Raw genomic sequence first — 21,067 nt, forward strand, 5'->3', positions numbered from 1 at the left:
CACAAAAACCCTTTCAGATCCCAACAACTACCGTGGCATTAGCATCATCCCAATTATAACTAAGATTGCTGAACTAGTCATAATAAAGAAATGTCCAAACATAAAGAACAATAATCCATCTCAATTCGGCTTCGTTAACGGGTCTTCAACAATCCACGCAGAAATCCTCATCCAAGATACGATCCATTATTACAATAAGAATGATTCTCCTGTGTACGTTTGTAGTCTCGATGCAGAGAAAGCTTTTGACTGTTGCAATTGGCAGGTGTTATTTGAAAAGTTATCAGTCAGAGAAGACATCCCAAATGAAATCCTCAAATTTTTGATAAAACTCTACTTAAACAGTGAATCAGCAATCATGTACAACGGTCATAAAACAAAATCTTTCAATCTCAGTCAAGGAGTTAGGCAGGGCTCACTACTCTCACCCTACCTGTATAACTTTTACACAGAAGATCTGCTTGCAAAGATCAAAGATTTAAAAATTGGAGCAACCTTGGGAAATGGACTGAATACTTCAATAATTGCATATGCTGATGACCTAATTCTGCTCAGCCCAACGCTAAGATCCCTTCAAGTTATGATAGACAAATGCATTGAGTACGGCCAGGAACATGGGCTCAAATTCAACCATTCGAAAACACAATTCTGCATTTCGGGAAAGTGTCAACTACCTAAACCCACCTTAACTATGTACAACACACAAATCCTTCCGAAACAACAACTCGAACACTTGGGTTTTAAATGGAAAACCGAAAGAAATATCCTCAAACTTAACCATCACAAAGATGTACGTTTATCTGAACTTTGGGCCGTTACTTCCTCCTTGATCTCAGTAGGAATCAGAAACACTCACCCAAACACCATAGTACATGTCTTCAACACCGTTGTTATACCAAAGCTGCTCTACGGATTAGAAATTGTTAAACTGTCCAACTCCGACATCGCACAACTAGAAGCCCAAGCTAGGTCAAGCCTCAAAGCACTTATGGGAGTCTCCAAGCACAGTCGAAATCTTATCAGTCAGATCTACAAAATACCAGACACTTCAGCATTAATCAAGAAACGTGCAATGCTACTACCACATCAACTACTCAAATGCAACATGTTACGAAACTATCTTCTACACCTAGCAACCCTGGATAGCGCTCAAAGATCCTACTCTTCAATCGATACAGTCTTTCAATTGTATGCTCAAAATGACTTGTCCATTGTCTCTACCCTAATAGGAAACAAACCAAATATACAGTTTATGAAGCTACCTGAAGAGTCAGAAAACCTTGAAATCACCAGCTGCAAAACTCACTTAGAAAACTGGCACGTATACGAACATAGAGTTGCATTCAAGGCCCTCCTAGAGGCAAAAATTCAAAGATGAATCTAGTTTATTTTATGATATATTGGTCTACTGAATAATATAATTATACAATGTTAGGTTTTATATCACTTAAGGTCACTACATACTCCTTGTGAGCTTTCACTCCCAACTAATCCATTTGCATTTTCCATAGCTCCAGGACAGAATTCTTCAGGACCTCTATTCGTCCTGTTTCTGCCTGTTTTGTCCTATGTTTACATTTTCGGGGAATCTCCTGCTGAATATTAGTATCTCAATCGGTTAGGTTCTACTTTGTTTTTTGTTTATCTAGAGGGAGATTCCTACAGTCCGGACGGAACGTAATCTCGGGAGAAACAACCCTCACCTGCGGATAGGCCCCGTAACGGAGTGTTGTTTCTTCCCAGAGCCCGCTTTTCGCCCTTAGTGGTCTACTGATCACTATTCTGTTCGCACGCACTTTAAAAAACGAAAACTTATTTTTTTTCTAGATATATTTAGGATTTTTCTCTTCTTTTTTTTTTTTAAATGTAAATATTTACCCTCAGAGACTTATTATATATACTGATATATACCAGATTATTGGTGGCAAAAGAGAACAAGAAAAAAAAAAAATTGTTGTCGGAATACTGACGCATTCGTCAAACCCAACGTCGGACATTTATACTGTCGGACTAGAAAGTGTCGGACTACTGACGACCTCCCAAAAAATCATCTGATCTGGGTTTCCTAGTACTGTCTTTTAATAAACTTTCATCAGTCAACAGTAAAACCAACACAAACTTACTTTAAAGGTCAACTCCAGATAGGAAAAATTCTTTCCTTTTGCTGTTTTGAGCTGTCGTTTCGAAGGCACGAGGTGTTAGGAAGAAAGAGCCGGCGCGAGTTTGAAACTTCCAAACCAGATGGGATTATTATTAAAATACCGAACAAGTTCTTTATAGGATGGTTCTCATTATTTTTCATTCAGCAATTTATTACAATTTAGAACTTCGACTTCCGTAAACCGGTTTAAACCAGTGTTGAAACTGGTGGCGCTCGCTACTTCCACCGGTGTTCCATGGTTTGTTATGGTGTCAGTGACACGAAAATTCAACAAGTTAGCACCGGTGGAAGCAAAACACCAGTGTTAACCGGTAGGTAGTAAAATGAACACCGGTAGGTATTCTAGTGTGTTGAAAATCGCGTGGCATGACACAAATGTTTATAGGATGTTTTTATAAAATATATGATTGGTGTTGAAACAAATATGTTACTTTCGTTTGAGGTACGAATTAGAAAATAAACACAATTTTTTCCCAAGTATGCGTTTTTTTATTTTTAGAACAGATACCCCCATTTTCCAGGGTTCCAATTTTCTACCTAGAACAGATCAAATAATCACTATTCGTTACTAGAACAGATCGTGTTTATCCAGCCCAATCAAAGCTAAAGCCAATAGAGTTGATACTATTTTCTGATAAAGGAATAGAACAGATCATAAAAATTACTTTTCTTGTAAGTATCTGTTCTTACTTGCCAGCTGGAAATAATGTTAGAACAAATCCCTAATTTCCAGCTGGAAACCTTTATAACAGATAACGACATTCCAGCTGGAAAACTTATAGAGCAGATCAAATCAATGACCAAAGCGGCCAGCAGGGGCAAGGTTTAGAACAGATAGTATTTTCCCAGCTGGACCAAAATTGGGAACCATATATTTTACGGAAAAGATCGACCATAAATTTTGCTTAGAACTGATGGAAAATTTCCAGGTGGCAGATTTTTATGTAAAAACAGATCAATAATTTCTAGGTAGACAAATTTCCTGTTTTTCTTAGAACATATCGCTATTTTCAGCTGGAACATGCCTTTAGAGCATCAATCAATCACGTTGTTCTAGGATCAATGGCGCAATGAGCAATGACATGAACCAAACTTTGTTAGATTACATGAGAAAAAAGCAAACGCGCACATCTGATTGGGGTCTCCATCTAACATCATTAGAAAGTATGCTGAAGTGGTTTCATGCGTATGAACACGCCAACTATCACTACTAAGTCTTAAAACATCAATTGTGGACACGGTTGATGTTTTTTATCCACAGTCAATCATTTTTATGGACAGTCAATCATTTTTATGGACGGGCAATATCCAAACATCGACTGTCAATACTTTTCATCAACTGTCAATATCCAGATATCAACAGTCAATATCCAGACATCAGCAGTCAATATCCAGACATCAGCAGTCAATATCCAAACATCGACTGTCAATATCCAAACATCGACTGTCAATACTTTTCATCAACTGTTGAGATTATTTAATTGACTGCTGATGTCTGGATATTGACTGTTGATATCTGGATATTGACAGTTGATGAAAAGTATTGACAGTCGATGTTTGGATATTGCCCGTCCATAAAAATGATTGACTGTCCATAAAAATGATTGACTGTGGATAAAAAACATCAACCGTGTCCACAATTGATGTTTTCAGGCCTAGTAGTGTATGTTCGTATACTCGCCATTTCAAATATTGTTTGTCAAGTCAACAAAACTGAGTTAGAGGAGGGAGATTTCTTTCGCGTGAAAACGTACTGTCGGCTCTTTCAATATGCTACCACCCGGCCATGTTATTGAGCAAACAATAAACAAGGATCAGAAAGGACTGGGTGGCATCATTGGTTTCAGTACCTCAGAGCATACTTTCCAACAACGGATTTTAACAAGCCATATCGCTGCCGAGATTTCAGCCGACTTGAAGGAAATTCTAACTACCGGTTCAAAACTTAAAGATCTAAATATAACGATGCGATCCCGTGACGAAGAAGACATCATCAAGTGCCAGTGGTCAAACCAAGGTTTTTCGTCTGAGACGGAAAACGAATTTTACATAGCAATTTCAGTACATAATTGGGCATGTCCAACTATTTGTTGAAATGGCTGCTATCATAGCATAAATGCGTCAAAATGAATAGAACGCTGTTCCACAAGCTGGTATCTCTCGAGAACATGGATTTGTCGTATCTTTTATCAAAAATGAATTTTACTGTTGATGAAATTCTCAATTTCAAAACGCTATTCAAACCAACCTCCTCGATGGTGCAAACTCCTGCTTCTTCAAGAAGAAAACGTTCACTTTCCATGATTCTGTTTTCCAGAAGCGTATTTGAATCGAAAGAAAAATCAAGTACGAATTCATTTGTTCTTACGATCCATACAGTATTTTGCCCCGTAGTAACTGAGTATAATAAACCTAAGTGCCCTTGAGCTGGAAAAAAATGTACCTTAACTGGATTAACTTTTTGCTTATCATCAAATCAAATAATTTATAATAACTTGATTACTTTTGCTATCAATGCTTTTGCAATTGTAAATAAGTATTTCCTCAAAAACGAAGAATAACTTTTTCCCTCTTCCACGCTGTATGTATTGAGCACTGAAATTATATTGTTTACTCTTTGTTCCTCCTTTCCATTTTATTGCAAAGATGTTCTTAATCATATATTGATGTTCGTTACATTTTTCACTCTTCCTCGCCGAGAAAAAGTGTCTCAGGTCAGAATGTAGAAAACGATGGCTAGACAGTGAGGATTTTCCAAAATTTGATCGTGACAAGGATAAAGTGGAAAAAGAAAGGGGTGAGCGAAGTTGATCCAAATGAAATACGTGTCCAAGTCCTTGATCACATGCAATATCGTAGAAAGGTATTTATTTCATTTTCACATACACATATATATTCTTTTAACTCGAACCCTGAGAAATCTTTTTGATATAACCTTAATTTGTATTCTTTTGAAATGGTATTCAGATTGCACAGAAATATTTCAAAAAAAGTGCTCAATAACTACAACTACTGTCGCATCATGTTTACTTTCAATATAATAACTTTGTATATTCTTCAATAGGAAACTGTTAAAGGAAGGAAAGATCAGTCATCAATAAAAGACATCACAAAGAAACTTGAAAAGGTAATCCTTTTTATTTCAATTTGACAGTATTCTCGACTTAGTACTTTTTTTTGAAGTAAGGAAAATGTTGAAGGAAATTGAAAAAAAAATAGAAAATGAGTTCCAGAGATATGGAAGAATATTTTACTTGCTTTTTTTAACTTTTTAATTAAATTCTCAAAGCATTCTAAGAGTGGGGGGTTCATTAGTCAGAAAGTCTGCCGTATACTATCTTCGCTTTTTTGATTTGATTGATAGCGCTTCGATAGAACGTCAGAGGGAACCTCTCGACAGATTTCTGTCGGCGCATGCGTCAACTCTTGGAATTATTCAAATTGCCGTGGTTGTTGAACCGAAGAAAACATTATTAGGCGATTACACTCTAATTTATTTTAGTGAAAACAACCGCGGTCTAATTATTGGATTTGAGCGCCGTAAATCAAAACAAATCAGTTTAGTGAATGGAAGGAGAAGCAGCCAAGTTAAAAGTTAAAAAATATTAGAAGCAAGAAGTGAATTAAAAATGGAAAAATTGAAGAAGAAACACATCAGATTTCACGTTGAAAAGATCATGGAGGTCTTTGATTTTTCTATCAAAGAAAAACAGTTTGATGCAGTGTGCAATATCATACGTGGCAACGATACTTTGTGCATTTTACCAACGTCATTTGGAAAAAGTTTAATTTATCAAATGCGGCTGTGCTAGCCAAAAATTTAGGCTTGGCATCTTCTCCTTTGGTAATCGTGGTTTCACCACTGGTTGCATTGATCAAGGACCAAATTTATGAGGCTAACAGCTCACCACTTGGTTTGAAAGCTTGTGCAATCCAAGAAGATATGAAGGGTTTCAACATGGTTTTTGGCACCCCAGAGACATGGCTCCAAAACAAACAGGCTCAAAACTTTTTGAAGTCATCTTTGGTCAAGAAAAACTTGGTTTGTTTGGTGGTTGATGAGGTTCACAAGGTTACTTGGTACGATTTTAAAGCATTTCTATCTCATCTGTTTTATAGCATAGGTCGATATAGTTCACAATATTTCTTCAGAGCAAACAAGAAAAATCTTTCTCCAGCATACTGTACTCTTCTAGTCATTAAACCATGATATATGAGTCTAACATCTGTTGTAGCTGGTTTTTACAAATATCTTGACACAATAAGTATATATGTATTATTATTACCTTAAATTTTTTTTTCAGGGGTGAAGCATCCAAGACCTTTGGAAAGACAGAAGCTGCCTTTAGAGAATCCTTTGCCCGGATATCAGAATTACGCTCTATATGTAGGTCTGATTTACCAGTTTTGGCTATCAGTGCCACGGTTAATGCTGACTTAACTGAACTTGTCATGAACAGTGTTGAACTGTCCAAATCTGTGAGAATTGTTGCCGCTTGCAGTGACAGACCCAATATTAAACTGAATATTGTGAACATTAAAGACAAAGACAACTACGCCTCTTTACGATGGCTCGTCAAGCTTGGAAGTAATTTTAAAGTACTTATTTATTGCAGGTCAATGGAATTATGTGGTCGTCTATACACTGTTCTAATATCATTTTTTCGTGAACATTTTGAGAACCCTGAAAGTATTGTGGCAATGTTTCATGCAGAAACCCCTTCTTCATGTAAGGACGAGGTATTGAAATCTTTGCGGGTTGAGAATTCAACAAAAAGGATCATAATTTGTACGAGTGCCCTTGAATGTGGTGTAAATGTTAAGAATGTTCGTTATGTTTTACATTATGGACCCTCATACGACGTTGTTGATTATTGTCAACAAATTGGGAGGGCTGGTAGAAATACTAATCAACAATGTCATGCCATACTTTATACATATGCAAATGCTAAAAGAAATGTATCTATGAATCTGAAATCTTACATGCAAAGTACTACATGCTTGAGATCAGCACTTTACTCACAATTTAACGAGATTAATAACGCAATTCAATCACTGGAATCAAAACATAATTGCTGCACAATATGTTCTATTACATGCGTCTGTGGTGATTGTCCGATACAAATATTTGAGGTATTTTATTTTTGAGTATAAATTTTGTAGAAATTAAAATTTTATTCTTGCAAAAGAATTGATCCGGGCACTCTCCATTAACAGTACTTCTGTCTTTGAAAGTGTTACTTGAAGAAGTCTTCAAAAAATTAACTGTTAATTACAGGTTTTCTTTATGTGATAGTAACTGATAGGCCATAATGTAAAATATAAACTTTGGTAAAATTTTGTAGGGTAAATTTTGTGGTATCAGGGGGGGGGGGTCAGTAGTAAATTCTCAGACATAATCAGGTTGACTATACCGTGGTGGTGTGACAAAAAATGGAAACAAATTTTTACTACCCAGGGTAGTAAAAATAATAAATAGGTGGTATCTATGTGTAAATTTTTGAAAACTTTTACTACTACTGCTACTACTACTACCCTGGCATAATCTGCTCAAATTTATGCATTAATGATACTTCCTTAGTGCTTAGTCCTTAGTCTTTCAATGAGTTTTTGGGAAAAGTTTTGTGTGTTTTTTTTTTAATCTTTTACTCATGGCACCCAAATTCAATGCCTGCAAAATTCAATCCCATTGAAGTACATCTTTTGTAATGATTTTATTTTCTTAACAGGAGAGAGAAGCTCGAAAAATGATGCATGGTTCCAATGTTAGACATTGCTCAGATGAACAAAGACAAATAATTAAAGATATGGTTGTAGGATACCAAGAGAGTCCACTGGATTGTGTGTCCCCCAAGCATTGCAACTGGTTTAACTTACGAAAAGATCGATAGGATTGTTGCTAATATTGAAAAAATCAACTCAAAAGCGTTTCTGGTCAAAATTGGTATTGTAGAGAACAAAACAGCAAACAAAATATTACAGATTCTAAATATGGTATTTAATGATATGGAAATTTCTGAAGACACACCTATTGAAAGTATGGTTTTGGATAAAAATTTCTTTTCGGATAATGATTCTCTGGCATCTTTGATATTTACTGATAGTGATGATGAGTGAAATTTAGATTTTTTTACATTTTTTTTATTTATTTTTTCATTGTATATAAAGTATTTCAAACAAAGAATTTTTATTTGAAACAAGAAATAAGCTCGATTTGATTAAGAAAATTTTCAAAAAAAAATTTAGACAAAATTATTTACACAAAAATTTCATAATTTTTCAAACTGCTGTGGACCAATCTGGATTTAGCCGTTCTGCCTTCAAATGCTTTATCATATTAAAATAATTCTAAAATGTTAAGATTGGTCTTGAGGTAATTTGAAAGGTCCTAAGTTTTCTTTAGTTTATTAATTGTTCTTGTAAATTATTGACTAATGAAAGGAGACTTCTCTTGTAGCACTTGTATCGGTTTCGAGTTCATCACTATCAGAGTCAGAATCGTCACTTTCAGAGTCCGATTCTTCACTCCAACGTCAGTTTCTCGTCGATTTCCTCCTCTTCCTCGTCGTCAAATACATAAATGTTTTCCTTCAATTCGCGACGTTTTCTCGAAACCTGTCATAAAATTATCATTTAAACAAACAAAAAATTCGCTTGTTGAATTTACCAAATGATTCGTATTCTCTGCCAGCTTTTCTCTCGAATGTGGGCAATCGGCAACATATGCGAGTGAAAGTTTCTTGATGTCTTTAGCTGAAGCTTTTGATCTTTTAGATCCTCGTATTTCTTTAATTTGCAATGTGTCCCCGAAATTTTGACTTTTTTTGTAGATTTTTATTGAAAAGGCTAGTCTCTTAGCATTTTCTTTGTTTAAACTGCTATGTAAAGGTTTTAAAAGTCCTCAAAAATCTGTTCAGATGCTCAAGATGTAAGTCGCGTGATATGTTTCGACCACGAAAAACCATGGGTATTAACAAATCTGCCCCAAATTCACTTGAATGCCTTTTCAGGCTTATTTTCTATGGTTGTAAGTAAATTCAATATTGCGAGTCCATATTTATGATGTCTTGTCGCCCTGAAGTAAAGAAGGACTATTTGTACGAATTCATTAATCGCTCTCCGTCTCCTTCTCTAATTGCATCGTGAATGTTCTGAGCAATAAATTCATGGTTAGTAATGCTTCTTGGTAATTCATCACGTAGTCCTGGTTTGAATTATCTTCCACATTAGAATCCCTGAACAAAGAAATGAAAATTATCAAACTTTTTTTGATTATTTTTTCTAAGTTTGATCTTGTACAATCGAAGAGGGGTTACCATAGCTGTAGAAGATTTTTATATTATGAGAAAAGTTTTTAGTGATCAAATCAAACAATATAATTATCATTATTATCTATTGAACAGAGGCTGCAGAAAAAAAATTCTAACTGACACAGATAAAGTTCTATGAGACTCACCGATAAAAAGAATGTATCATTTGTTCGTGAAGATTTCGCTCTTGTTCGTTTTGGAAGGGTTGATGATTGCATTTAACGCAAAAGAAAAAACGTGCTTTTGGTTTTTCTGGGTCAGTTGAAGGTCGTTCTTTTTCTTTTTCGGTTTGATATATAACGGTGAAGCTTAAAGAAAAAAAGCGTGTTGATTATACATATATTTCAGCAGAGCTTCAAATCCGAGTCCAAAATGGATACACCTTTTTCTAAGCATTTAGAGTTGTTTTAGTTATGCTTAGCCATAATTTTTCATAGGTTTAGATTTATACTTATCATAAGCTCACTTTTCCGAATAAATCCCATTTTGCTACAGATTTTAATAAAAACCAGATTTCTTAATTCGAGAAGAGAAACGACGAAAAAATATCACGATAAAATACGCTTGCTTTATAATGGACATAAAACAGGTGAATAAGAATAGAATTTCGATTAGTACAGTACTAGGAGCTTTCAGATGATGATAATTCTCTATCCTTACTTTTCGACAATGTATCGCGCAATTTTCTGTACGTATTCTTGTATCATTTCTGGTTTTCCATTTTTTATTTCATCTGGTATCGGGTCATCTAGAAAGAAAATTGTTATCTTTATTCGAACAATATAATTTTTTTATATATAACACTTTAAGATAAATCAACCGTTAGCGATTCCAGAAGGCAAAATAAAAATCTTTTAAGTTCTTACAAAGAAAGTATAATACCTTCAAAATTTTTCATGTTTAAATAACTCATCGTTATTGCTGCAATTTGACCATCAAGCTCTTTATCGGTGTACTCTGTGTAAGCGTTCATTGCCTTGTGTGGCCCTTTTTTGGCGTTTGAAGTCTTCATCACGTTCATCGCCCACGTCACGGCATATCACGTTCGCTCGAGAATCGAAGAATCTTGCCTTAAAAAGCAATCCCACACATAATGTCCGAGCTCCAACATGTCTGAAAAATCAAATGAAGAATTCCAAAGATATGAAATAATTCAAAAGTATTTAATTCAATTCTTCTGAAATAAAACTGTCAGAGACATAGAAACTTTATTTCATCGTGATCATACAATCGTATTGTTATCTCTATTCTCTCCTATCAACAATCAGATTAACATTTGAAATAATATAAAAGGTAAAAGGTTTACTTGTATGGAGCATTAACGCCTTTAATTGCTCCATTTATGGCATGCGTTAAAACTGGGCAAATTCTTTCTACTTCTTTATAAAAGGCAAAATCATTAAATGTGACCAGTGAGTCAACAGAAGTATCTTTCATGAACGTCTGTTGCTCAAGTTTTCCAATCTCGGATTCACAAACTTCCGCGACCTTTTTCTTGAATTCTTCAGCCTCCTTCGCTTGCCTTTCTTGCTCCTGAATTAACTGATTGAAATGAAAAATTTTTAATAACATCGTAATATGCACTTGTTTAATGAGCCCCAAAGGGGGGGGGGTTTGTAGGGGTTCGAACTACCGTTTTCCCGTCAAAGTTTTTGCTGAATCCCGGAATCCCGAAAATTGAAAAAATAATAACACCGTCATGCCGGCTTGGACAGGGCAAAAATGTACCTAAATACCGTCACCGTCTGATTTTAAAATACCGTTTTCCCGTCCCTTTTTTCGTCAAATCCCGTAATACCGTACTAAAAAAGGGCCAATCCCGTCACACCGTAAAAGTACAACCCCCCCCCAAAGCGATTGGCGTGATGGCGTGAAAAATATGCATGATCATGAAAATTTGCATCAGCCGTGATCGTTAAAATCAGTTTTTTGTTTGAGGCCTGATGGCGTGAATTTTGGGTCCGCTTGGGGGCCTCTCTAATTGGGGAAAACATTCGAGTAATGATTAAATACCTTGTCCTATAAGCTTCTAAAAATAACATAAAACAAGTAATACTTTAATGGACCTACCTATTTATAAAACGAATAATTAGAATTTAATGGAAGTAATGTATGATTTTAAATTTCGATTTATATATCTATTGGAACGGAGAAAGCAATTAAGAAACGCATCGATGTTTAACGGTGAAAGAAAAATAATATCGACACTTAAATCAATCATTCAGAGAAAATTAAAACTGAGAAAATCTCAAAAAACCGCTTTTTTCGGGACATTTCCGGTTCTACCGGCCGGAAAAATTTTTTTTTCGAAAATTGGGCTCTGTCACATTTTGGGCATTGCCATTTTACATCATTGTGCAAAAAATCATGAAAATCTGTCGAGTATAAGTTGAAAAAATGAAGGAAAACCGTTTTACGCCGGTTTTCGCCTGTTCCGGCGATTTTTAAGGAGTTCCGGATTCAAAGGATGATTTTTTTGGAAATCAAACAATGCTAAGTTTTGGGCATCATCATAAAGAACATTTTTCTGTAAAGAAACATTAAATAAGTTGAAAAAATGTGACGGAAATGTGAAAAAAACGACGATTTCCGGCACATTTCCGGTTCTACAGACCGGAAAAAATTTTTTTTCGGCAAACGGTTTTCGACACCTTTTCGGCAGTACTAATGTGCATCTATGTGCAAAAAATCGCAAAAAACTAATGATAAAATCTCGAGAAAATCTCAAAAAACCGCTTTTTTCGGGACATTTCCGGTTCTACCGGCCGGAAAAATTTTTTTTTCGAAAATCGGGCTCCGTCACATTCGAGGGTTTATAGTAATGCACCTTTGTGCAAAAAATCAGAAAAATTGAATGAGCCAATCTCGAGAAAAGTTGGTAACTAACTAACTAACGAACACGGGTTAATTTATAGGACCTCCACCCCACCGGGGTAGGTCCAAAAATGCCCCTAACAGTGCTTTCCTATACTAAATTTACATCATACATACCTGACTTTCATCTGAGTCTGAAGTATCGCCATCGATGTCAACATGTCGCCTCTTTTGTGAGGTTGACCTTCTCCATTTTATTCGCAAAGGGTCACTTTTTTCAATGTGTTTTAGACCATTAAAGCATTCACGACAAACTGTGGTTGTTTCCATTAATCCATCATTTTTGAAAAAAGTAATGCCGCAATTTCTTAAACGCCCAATAAAATTATCAGTAATCGTATTTCTAGGAGATTGGTTCGTTTCATATTTTCCCAAACATAACCTACAGAATGAGCCCGGCATTTCATTGATCAAGTAAACCAAAAATGAGGAGCTAAAACACATGTTTTGGAAATTTCTTTTTCCTCCGCTTGCAACTTGGTACTCAGTCTTTTTTTGTCTCTCCTGTAATTTCTTGGATGATATCAGTGTATTGCAGTATCAATTATGAAAAAAGCACGCAAAGGGAGGGTCATTATTTTGGGCTTTCACTGATGTATGTTTTTTATTTGTCAACCAATTAATTCCTCTTTTCTTCACACTAGGACGAAAAATGAGGTCGGACAAGCTTATTGTTGCGATTTTCTCCTCTCTGATTACTCACAGCTGCTCTTTTTTCGCTCGCGCGGTTATTCTTTTAAGGCACGGCTGCTTTTTAGCTCTTACGGCGGAGAGTACTTTCTCGACAAATAAGGCAAAAGCATCAGAAAACATATCAATCTTTCCGTCGTATAAGTAAAAGAGTAGAAAGTGAAAGAGCCTTGGTTTCACGCAAATGTTAGTTTATGCTGTTTTTTACCATAAATGAGATGTAAAGCAGTAAACCAGGGGGATGTAAATAAACCATCTCTTCAAAAACAGAAATGGTAGACCGAGATACGCTTAAATCGAAGGTTTTGGTTTTGAGTACAAGAATTCGTGCTGGTGTAGAGAGTTAAATTCAGCGTTTTTTCAGTTGTTTTAATGGTATTTTGATACGATTTTTACAGCAAATTTTGTTCGGTAAGGACGACTCTTCTTTTGGTAAATTAATTTAGAAAAAAATAGGGGAAAACAAGTTAAATTACTTCTTTTTTTTAAAGTTCTTTTCTCACTTTAACAATGTTTATGGTACTGTTTTCAGAAAAGAAAAATCACTTTAAATGTTATGTTTACATTTATTTCTGCCATTTTAAAATGAATAATTATGTTGTCAGACCCTCTAATTATGCGAAGACCATAGTTATAAATTAAAAAAAGAGGGAATTCTGATTGGTTTTAAATTCAAATTTGGTGTGACAGTTGAGAAGTTCAGTTATATAATTTGTGGGTTCCACTGGACTCTCTATTTTTTCCACCAACAGATTATCAAAGGCAAAAAATAGTTGAGCTCCAGACCCTGGACTAGGGGTTCATGGTTGGCGGAGGAGCGGAATCGGCCCTTTTCTTTTTTTGGTGTAATTTGGCGAAAATTGGACAATTTTTAGTGCGGAAAAACGGAATTTAGCAAGTTTTGCGGAATTTCGGAATCGAGTACCCCCTGAAAGCCTCCCCCATTCTAAAGCTTCTATTAGGTTTCGGATAAAGATTTAAAGTAGTTCCTAAGAAATAATACTTCTTCATACAAAGGAATTCAAATATTTCATACATTGATTGCAGCGTATATTTTGAACTCCAGGAAGGGGCGCTTATTCGAATATTGTTATTGATTGAATAAGATATTGAGTAGATACTTGTGTCTTAAAAAGAAAGAAAGCGCTTAAGAATAAAATGATAGAAATTGTCAATTGGATTTTTCCAATTTTTCTTTTATTCGTCCTTTTTTGAAAAACCAACCCTTTGAAACAGTTAAGTTTAAGCAGATTCCGAATTTGTTGATATACGCATTTCTGAAATAAAAAAATAAGCGCAGCGGGGCGCCCCGCGAATAAGCGCCCCCTTCAGAGCCTAAAACATTAAATAAGCGCCGTGTCAATTCAGTCTCAGTCAACAGGCAAAACACCATGACTACTTCTATTGCTAAGTCCACATCACACACTATTACTTCCTCCAGAATCGAACAAACCTAACTGTTCACTCCGATCCACTTCCTCCACAGTGTTGCAACAAGGTTTTGTGAATATGGACGGAAACCTTAGGATTAGATGGTCATTTGAACCAAAAACCCTCTTACTGGCAAGACGGAAATGATATATTTGTATCTCAACTGGACGGATATCCGTCTACAGACGGAAAAGTTGCAACACTGCCTCCAGCACCATTACCAGCTCAACCAAATCCAAATCTTCAATCAAATGAATCTCCTCCAGCGAACCCTACTCTTCAATTCACCTCTTTTATTACTGTTTCTTCCTTTTCCATACATATTAATAAATTTTCAAACAAATTCCTTACCTTTTGTCAGCCAGACAATCTCGGCAAACACCACCGTCGCATAGTTTTGAATTGGAGTCGAAATGACCACCACCTATACTCGAGGAAATCAATGAGGTGAAATTTGCGAGTTTGTAGTTTTTTTCCGTGTTTAAGTCCAAACAGAGCTTTACGTCGAAAATACATTCGAATTTTCAAACGTAAACAGCGCTTTGAAAATCGAATGTTTTTGATTGTTCACACGAGCGCGCAAATGTTTTCGAATGCTTTGAAACAATTTATTTTAGTAAGTACGTTCAATCTGGACAGTCTGGAAAATGTTATTTGTCTTTATCTTTCGAAATCATTGAGATCTTTTTTTCTGAGAGGGGACTCTGATATTTTCTTTTTCTAAATGTTGTATATTCTTTTCATGAAACAGAGTGAAAATGTATTTTCTTTCAAAGAATTATGATTTATAATCAGGAAACACTTCTTAGTAATTTTTACTGTATTTTGGATGCACAAGTTTATTGGGAGGGCATTATTTCTGCCCAGAGTTATAGCTTCAGTTTTGATTTTTATTCACTTCTTTGTAGTTTACAATTCTATATTTTATTCTCCAAAAAGCTTTAGATTTTTTTTGGTGTTGTCAATGATGATAATGATGTAAGTGCAATTTAAGAACGAAGAAGATGGGAAGAAGAAAAAACCGAGCTTTCTTCAGTTTTGAGATGTTTTTGAATTTGAAATGCGTGCTGGAGCTCAACTGCAATAAAACAAAGGTTAGTTAACTTTTATTAATTGCGGATTCTTGATATTATTCAAGTCGCAGATGACGAGCAAGAGAATTCTCTCAATGTCAACTGAAGAAGAAGTTGTGAGACTTCTACCACCTCAAAATTGGTCGAAATTCATGGAGAATCTAGCCTGACTCAGCTCATTATTATTTGCTGGCAAATGCTAAACCCCCTTCATTCACCTCACTACAGATGATGAGCATAATATCCCTGTTCTGGCAGAAAGTAGATTAAAATGCTATGTTATGATATTATGTATGGTCTATAAAGAGAATGGGAGTAAAAGATGGGTATTTATGCTAACCATCCCTGTCTCACGGAAAGTATCTTCTTTATCTCTAAGGAATGATGACACAAACCTTGATTTATATTATATTTATTTATATTCTTTCTTTTTCTTCTTCAGGATGTGGAAAAAATTGATTTCAGATGGTTTTGGAGTCATTTTTTTCTGGATGAGCAACAGAAAGTTTAAAATATACTGTGCATTGTGTTTCAAAAAGTCACCTTGTTTTGTTGTTCTAAATCTGATATCTAGTCCTTCTAGTTCATTCCCTTGAGAACGGATCGAGTCCGAAACATGTCGGGAAAAATCAAAATATAATAGCCGCATTCTTTTTCACCGTCCAACACATAGTCCTTCTAGTTTAGATACATCCCTGTCCTATGAATGACCTATAAAATATTTCACAAGAAGAATAAAATTCATTTCTTTCCTTTCAATTTTTGAAAGTTTCTTGATTTTAGAAGTTCATTTTGGGACATTTCGCCGTTTTTTCTTTCCCGCCTCCTTCTTAAAAAAATTCACTTTTTTCTACGCCAATCAGATTCCCGTCTTTTTCCCGATCAGCCAATCACAGTGGCTTGTAGAGGGCATTACGTAATTCTTTGTCTGGTCTGTAATTTTGATGTTTCCTCGAATCTAGTGATTTTCTTTAGCAGAGTATGAAAATGCAGCGATTGTATTTTCTATCAAAAGGCCATTTTAGATTTTCTTGAAAGCCAGATAAATTGCAGACCAAACCGTGGGTCGGGGTTATTTTTTCATTGTCCTTATCTCGATAACAGGAGATCAAAGTCTGGACTTCCTTGGACAAAATAACTTCCTGAAGAAAATATTTAAGCCTTAAAATTAGCCCCGACCCTAGATCAAGTGCCCCTATGTGCAGGCCACCCTAAACAGTTGTTTTTAACCCTTAACTCTCGGCCGAGTCGTTGCTTTCTTTGATAAACAGCAATTTTGGGACCTTACTTCAGTGGTCGTTTACTCGCAGTTTTTGACAGTTTTAACAAAAGATTTTGCCCTAAACTTCAGTTAAAAGGTTATATTTTCACATTAAATCAATTACACAATATTCCGAACTTAAATTTGAGCTCAATACTCTTCATTATAAAAATCGCAAATTTTGATAAATTTTGCAGACCAGAAAATTCACCTCATTGACACACTCAAGTAGTTGAAAGTTTGAACGATTCAGTGATAGTAAAGGCAGTTTCATTAAAAAAAGATTTGAATCAGGATTTAAACCCCAGCCAACAGACATCCTATATCAGTCAAAGTGCATAGTCAGATGGTGTTGGTGGTCAACTACTATTGCGATAGTACAAGAAAAGTGTATGACAACAAAAACAACATAGAGGCAAGGAAATCAGTATTGACTTTACCAAAGATAGAGAAAAATGTTTTAAGAAGAAAAATCCCTTCATCATCCCACAAGTGACGAATCTATGAATGCGTTAGAGGAGGAATTTTTAGCAACGATAGAAAAAGAAGAAGAAAAACTGAAAAAGGAAAAACATTTAGCATGGGAAATTCCACTTTACATCTGGGATTACTTCCCTGACGATGCCAAACCTATAAAAAACTGTCTTGATTTAAGCAGCTATAAAACTATGGACGGAATTATAAAGCAAAGAATGAGGTCAAAAGTATACAGTGCCAGACAAAGAGAAAATGTTCGGTATATTTGCCAATAATCCAGAAAGCATTATAATTAAACTAGGTCTTGCATGTACAGGCCTTTAAAGATCTTAAAAAACTTTTAAAAAGTAACTAATCTTAGAACAAGTAACAAGCTCAAACAAAAAGTATCCTATTGCCCACTACTCTAAAGTTACATTACCCACCAACTGAAAGGATGGATGAAAAAATAAACCTTTCACTTTCAAACATGCGAAATTACTATGTTTCCAATTTTTTTCGGACACTTTGGTGTGATTTTCGGACAAATATGACGGTCTCATAATCACCTATACTTGCAATATATCTCTAATCTTAATTTTTTGAGAGCTTTCCAAAAATATACAACAGGTCTCCGTTTTCTCGAGCTAAAATTTTCATTAATTTTTAACCCTATTATTTTTGCCTGAGACCGTCATATTTGTCCGAAAATCACACCAAAGTGTCCGAAAAAAAAATTGGAAACATAGTAATTTCGATTCCCCTACCCCTTAGCTTTCCAAAAATGTATAATAAGTGCTTCTAACAAAACAGTCGAGCGATTTTACAAAATGCCCTCTACTATATTTGACTATTTGCTTCTACACTACTGTGTCTCACGGGCCCTGCAGGTTATGAAATGATTAAGGCTAATTTTGGTTGTGGTTTACCACACATATCGACTGCTCGGTGATCAGTACTAAAACAAAGAAAAACTGTCAAAGGTGAATTATATTCTAATGCGCTAAAAATCATCTGCAAAAATGGCAAGCACCATCAATAGGGTCGAGTATGACCCTTCAATAAATTGCTTTGTCGTTTTTTTGCTTATCATTGAAATTAAGTAATGGTGCCGATGGAGCTGGTCCTTTTCTTAAAGCAATTACCATGAATACACAACTTTTCAGTCGGGCTTACGGTAACCACGTTACCAAACTACTGGAGCTTTTTTTTATGCAAATTGCTTGAAGATTCGCTAGTTTATCATGGACTTTTTCAAAGAGTACCACATATCAATGGCTAAAGAGAAACACCAAGGAAGTGTTTTTTCGATGAAGCACTATCACCTATAGCCTAGAAATCTAAGCTAGTTTGATTTGTTTCATAACAAAACGGTAAAATCACACCACACAACTTTTTATAATTTTTTTTAATTTTTCTTATTTCTATCTTCTGATTGGCTCTTATTCTAAGAGAATATAAACAAACTCTCCGTTTTACAGCTTATGCGCTCCTTTTGTACTATAGAAATAGACATTTATTGTAGAGTGTTGCGACGGAGAGTGAAGAAAAAATGTGTCCATTTTCTTCAAAAGGTTATGTGTGTGTTTTATAAAACAGTCAACAAGAGAAAAAAATTGTTTCTTTGAGTGAAAATTTTGTGATTTGACATGAAAGTAATATATCATAATATTTTTACAGAGTTTTTCATAAAAATTAACCTTCCACTATATAAAGAAAATTACTTTGGAAGTAACTACACTAGATTAAAATACTGTATGTACAGTATAATAAAATAATTTTAATCCCAAAAAAATTACGAAGTCTTGGATTCCTTCGTAAAACTGTCACCAAAGTCTGTCTCAAAATAATTTGCAGTTGGAGATAAAAATGGCTGTAACTTTTGATAGAATTTGAATCGAGCTCTTTAAAAATATATTTGTGAGTGGAATATTATCAAGTAAAAATTTGAGAAAATGAAAAATGAAGAAGAAAAAAATCAATTTCTTGTAGAAATGTGGTATAATTACCATTTTCACAGGAGTGATTTTTCAATCTTAGATCATCATCACTGTCAAAAAATCTATCAAAAATATTCATTCAATCAAAAGATATCAAACAAAGTTTATTGCTGGTTGACTCTATAAAGTTGTAAAAAACGACAAAAAAACAGCCTTTTGTCGATCAACCAGCAATAAACTTTGTTTGATATCTTTTGATTGAATGAATATGTAAAAAAAAAAAATTTTTAACGAGCACAAAATCGCAACTTGATTCGAATTATTTCTATCAAAAGTTACAGCCATTTTTGTCTCCAGCTGCAAATTATTTTGAGAAAGACTTTTTTTTAAATAAGCAACGTTCTGACCAATCAGAAGCCTAACCTGCGTTCAGATTTTGAACGTGTGCTTTCCCTAAGCCAGAATTCCAAGGCAAACTTAAAACCCGTAAATATAAAAAATCTTTAAAGCGCCGAAAACGCTATATTGCCATTAGCCGTGTCCTAGCCTTGTGAATACGGGCTTAGTTAACTAGGCTATATCACCTATAGAGCGTACAGGGTAATTTCCAAGCACATTTTTACCACCACTATTTGGTGGCAAAAACTCAATTTCGAAAAGAATGTGAAAGGTAAATAATGCAAGATAGAGAAATGACGGTACAAAAAGTTGAAGAAAAATCAACTCAATCTGTTGTAATGAGTCTAACTAGTAGTTAAATGATTTTAGCCAAACGAGAGGGGTCGAGAATCAAAATTTTCTCCGTCGGCGCAAAACATGGGAGTACCTTTAAAAAGTAACTGATTCTTTGCCATTTCATTCTTTAAACCTAGGTTCTATACTCCAAAAATTTGGACAAGCTTTCTCACTTGAGCAGATGATGACCTTTGTTTAAACCACGCTGACCTTTATACATTATACTGTTCCAGAGTTGATAAAATTTGATCTCATTGCCCTTTTTCCCAGACCTGGCTATATTTCTATCAATCACAGTATACAATGGATTCATCTGATCAAGTGATACTACGGTCCAATATATTTATTAATCATATGAATATTTTGCATCCCAGTGAATTTCATATTTCAAAATTCCCACCCTACTGGGTGCTCAACAGAGAGGCACAGAGACAGGGATGTAATAGGAGCATTTTTTAATTTATAGACACGCCTTTTAATAAAACAGGATCAAACGAGATCCACATTGGAACTAGGCATTTATCTCCTAGATGAGCTTTACATATTTCTGTATATATTTAAGCTGTAAATTGGTGCAAATAGGATCATTTTCTAAGTTTACTGAAAACTACCGTGATTCTTATCGTTTTTGATTTTATGATTTATCAGGATTTATTATAGCCTGGATATTCAACCACAAAATTTTAGAAAAAATAAGTTTGACCTCAGCCAGACAAAGTTCTAAAATCATAGAGCTTGGTTTACCGAGAAATCACGTGAATCCCTGTTGACAGATTTTCCTGCATGAATCCAATGGCTGCAAATAAATATATGCACATAATGTCATGCATAATTTCAAGATGGTGCCCCAGCAGTGATAAATCAATTTAGAATGGCAGCCTTGACCATAAAATATAGACAGTGTGGTGGAAAGTCTGTTAGACAGAAAAAGTGCAAAGTGAATTTTGGAGAAAAAAAATATCAAAACAAAACTTCCAACCCAAAACAGCACGACTAGATTGGTAAACAGAAAAGAAGAATTGAAGCAAAATAAAGATATACATTTAGTTCTTTATCCGATGCAACCAAGTCATTAAGAAGATTAAAACAACAAGAATATCTAAGTAAGCATGAAAAGAAAACAACAGAACAACCAG

The 21,067-nt window shown here is 35.0% G+C and overlaps 1 protein-coding gene and 1 long non-coding RNA gene across 2 annotated transcripts; both read right to left on the reverse strand.

Annotated features, from left to right (window-relative positions):
• Positions 1-9,269: 9,269 nt before the first annotated feature.
• On the reverse strand, positions 9,270-10,490 carry LOC136806009 (uncharacterized). Its single transcript, XM_067062589.1, has 4 exons — positions 10,354-10,490; positions 10,132-10,219; positions 9,618-9,779; positions 9,270-9,396 (listed from the first exon to the last, which is right to left on the reverse strand). The coding sequence occupies exons 1-4, from the start codon at positions 10,481-10,483 to the stop codon at positions 9,270-9,272; spliced, it is 507 nt and encodes a 168-aa protein (XP_066918690.1). The 5' UTR covers positions 10,484-10,490.
• A 29-nt stretch (positions 10,491-10,519) lies between these two features.
• Positions 10,520-12,737, reverse strand: LOC136805975 (uncharacterized). Its single transcript, XR_010846477.1, has 3 exons — positions 12,463-12,737; positions 10,778-11,013; positions 10,520-10,584 (listed from the first exon to the last, which is right to left on the reverse strand). It is a non-coding gene; the product is annotated as an uncharacterized lncRNA (long non-coding RNA).
• Positions 12,738-21,067: the final 8,330 nt, after the last annotated feature.

The sequence above is a fragment of the Clytia hemisphaerica genome, unplaced genomic scaffold, assembly GCF_902728285.1.
Source record: "Clytia hemisphaerica strain Z4C2 unplaced genomic scaffold, Clytia hemisphaerica genome assembly, whole genome shotgun sequence".
Taxonomy (NCBI): Eukaryota; Metazoa; Cnidaria; class Hydrozoa; order Leptothecata; family Clytiidae; genus Clytia; species Clytia hemisphaerica.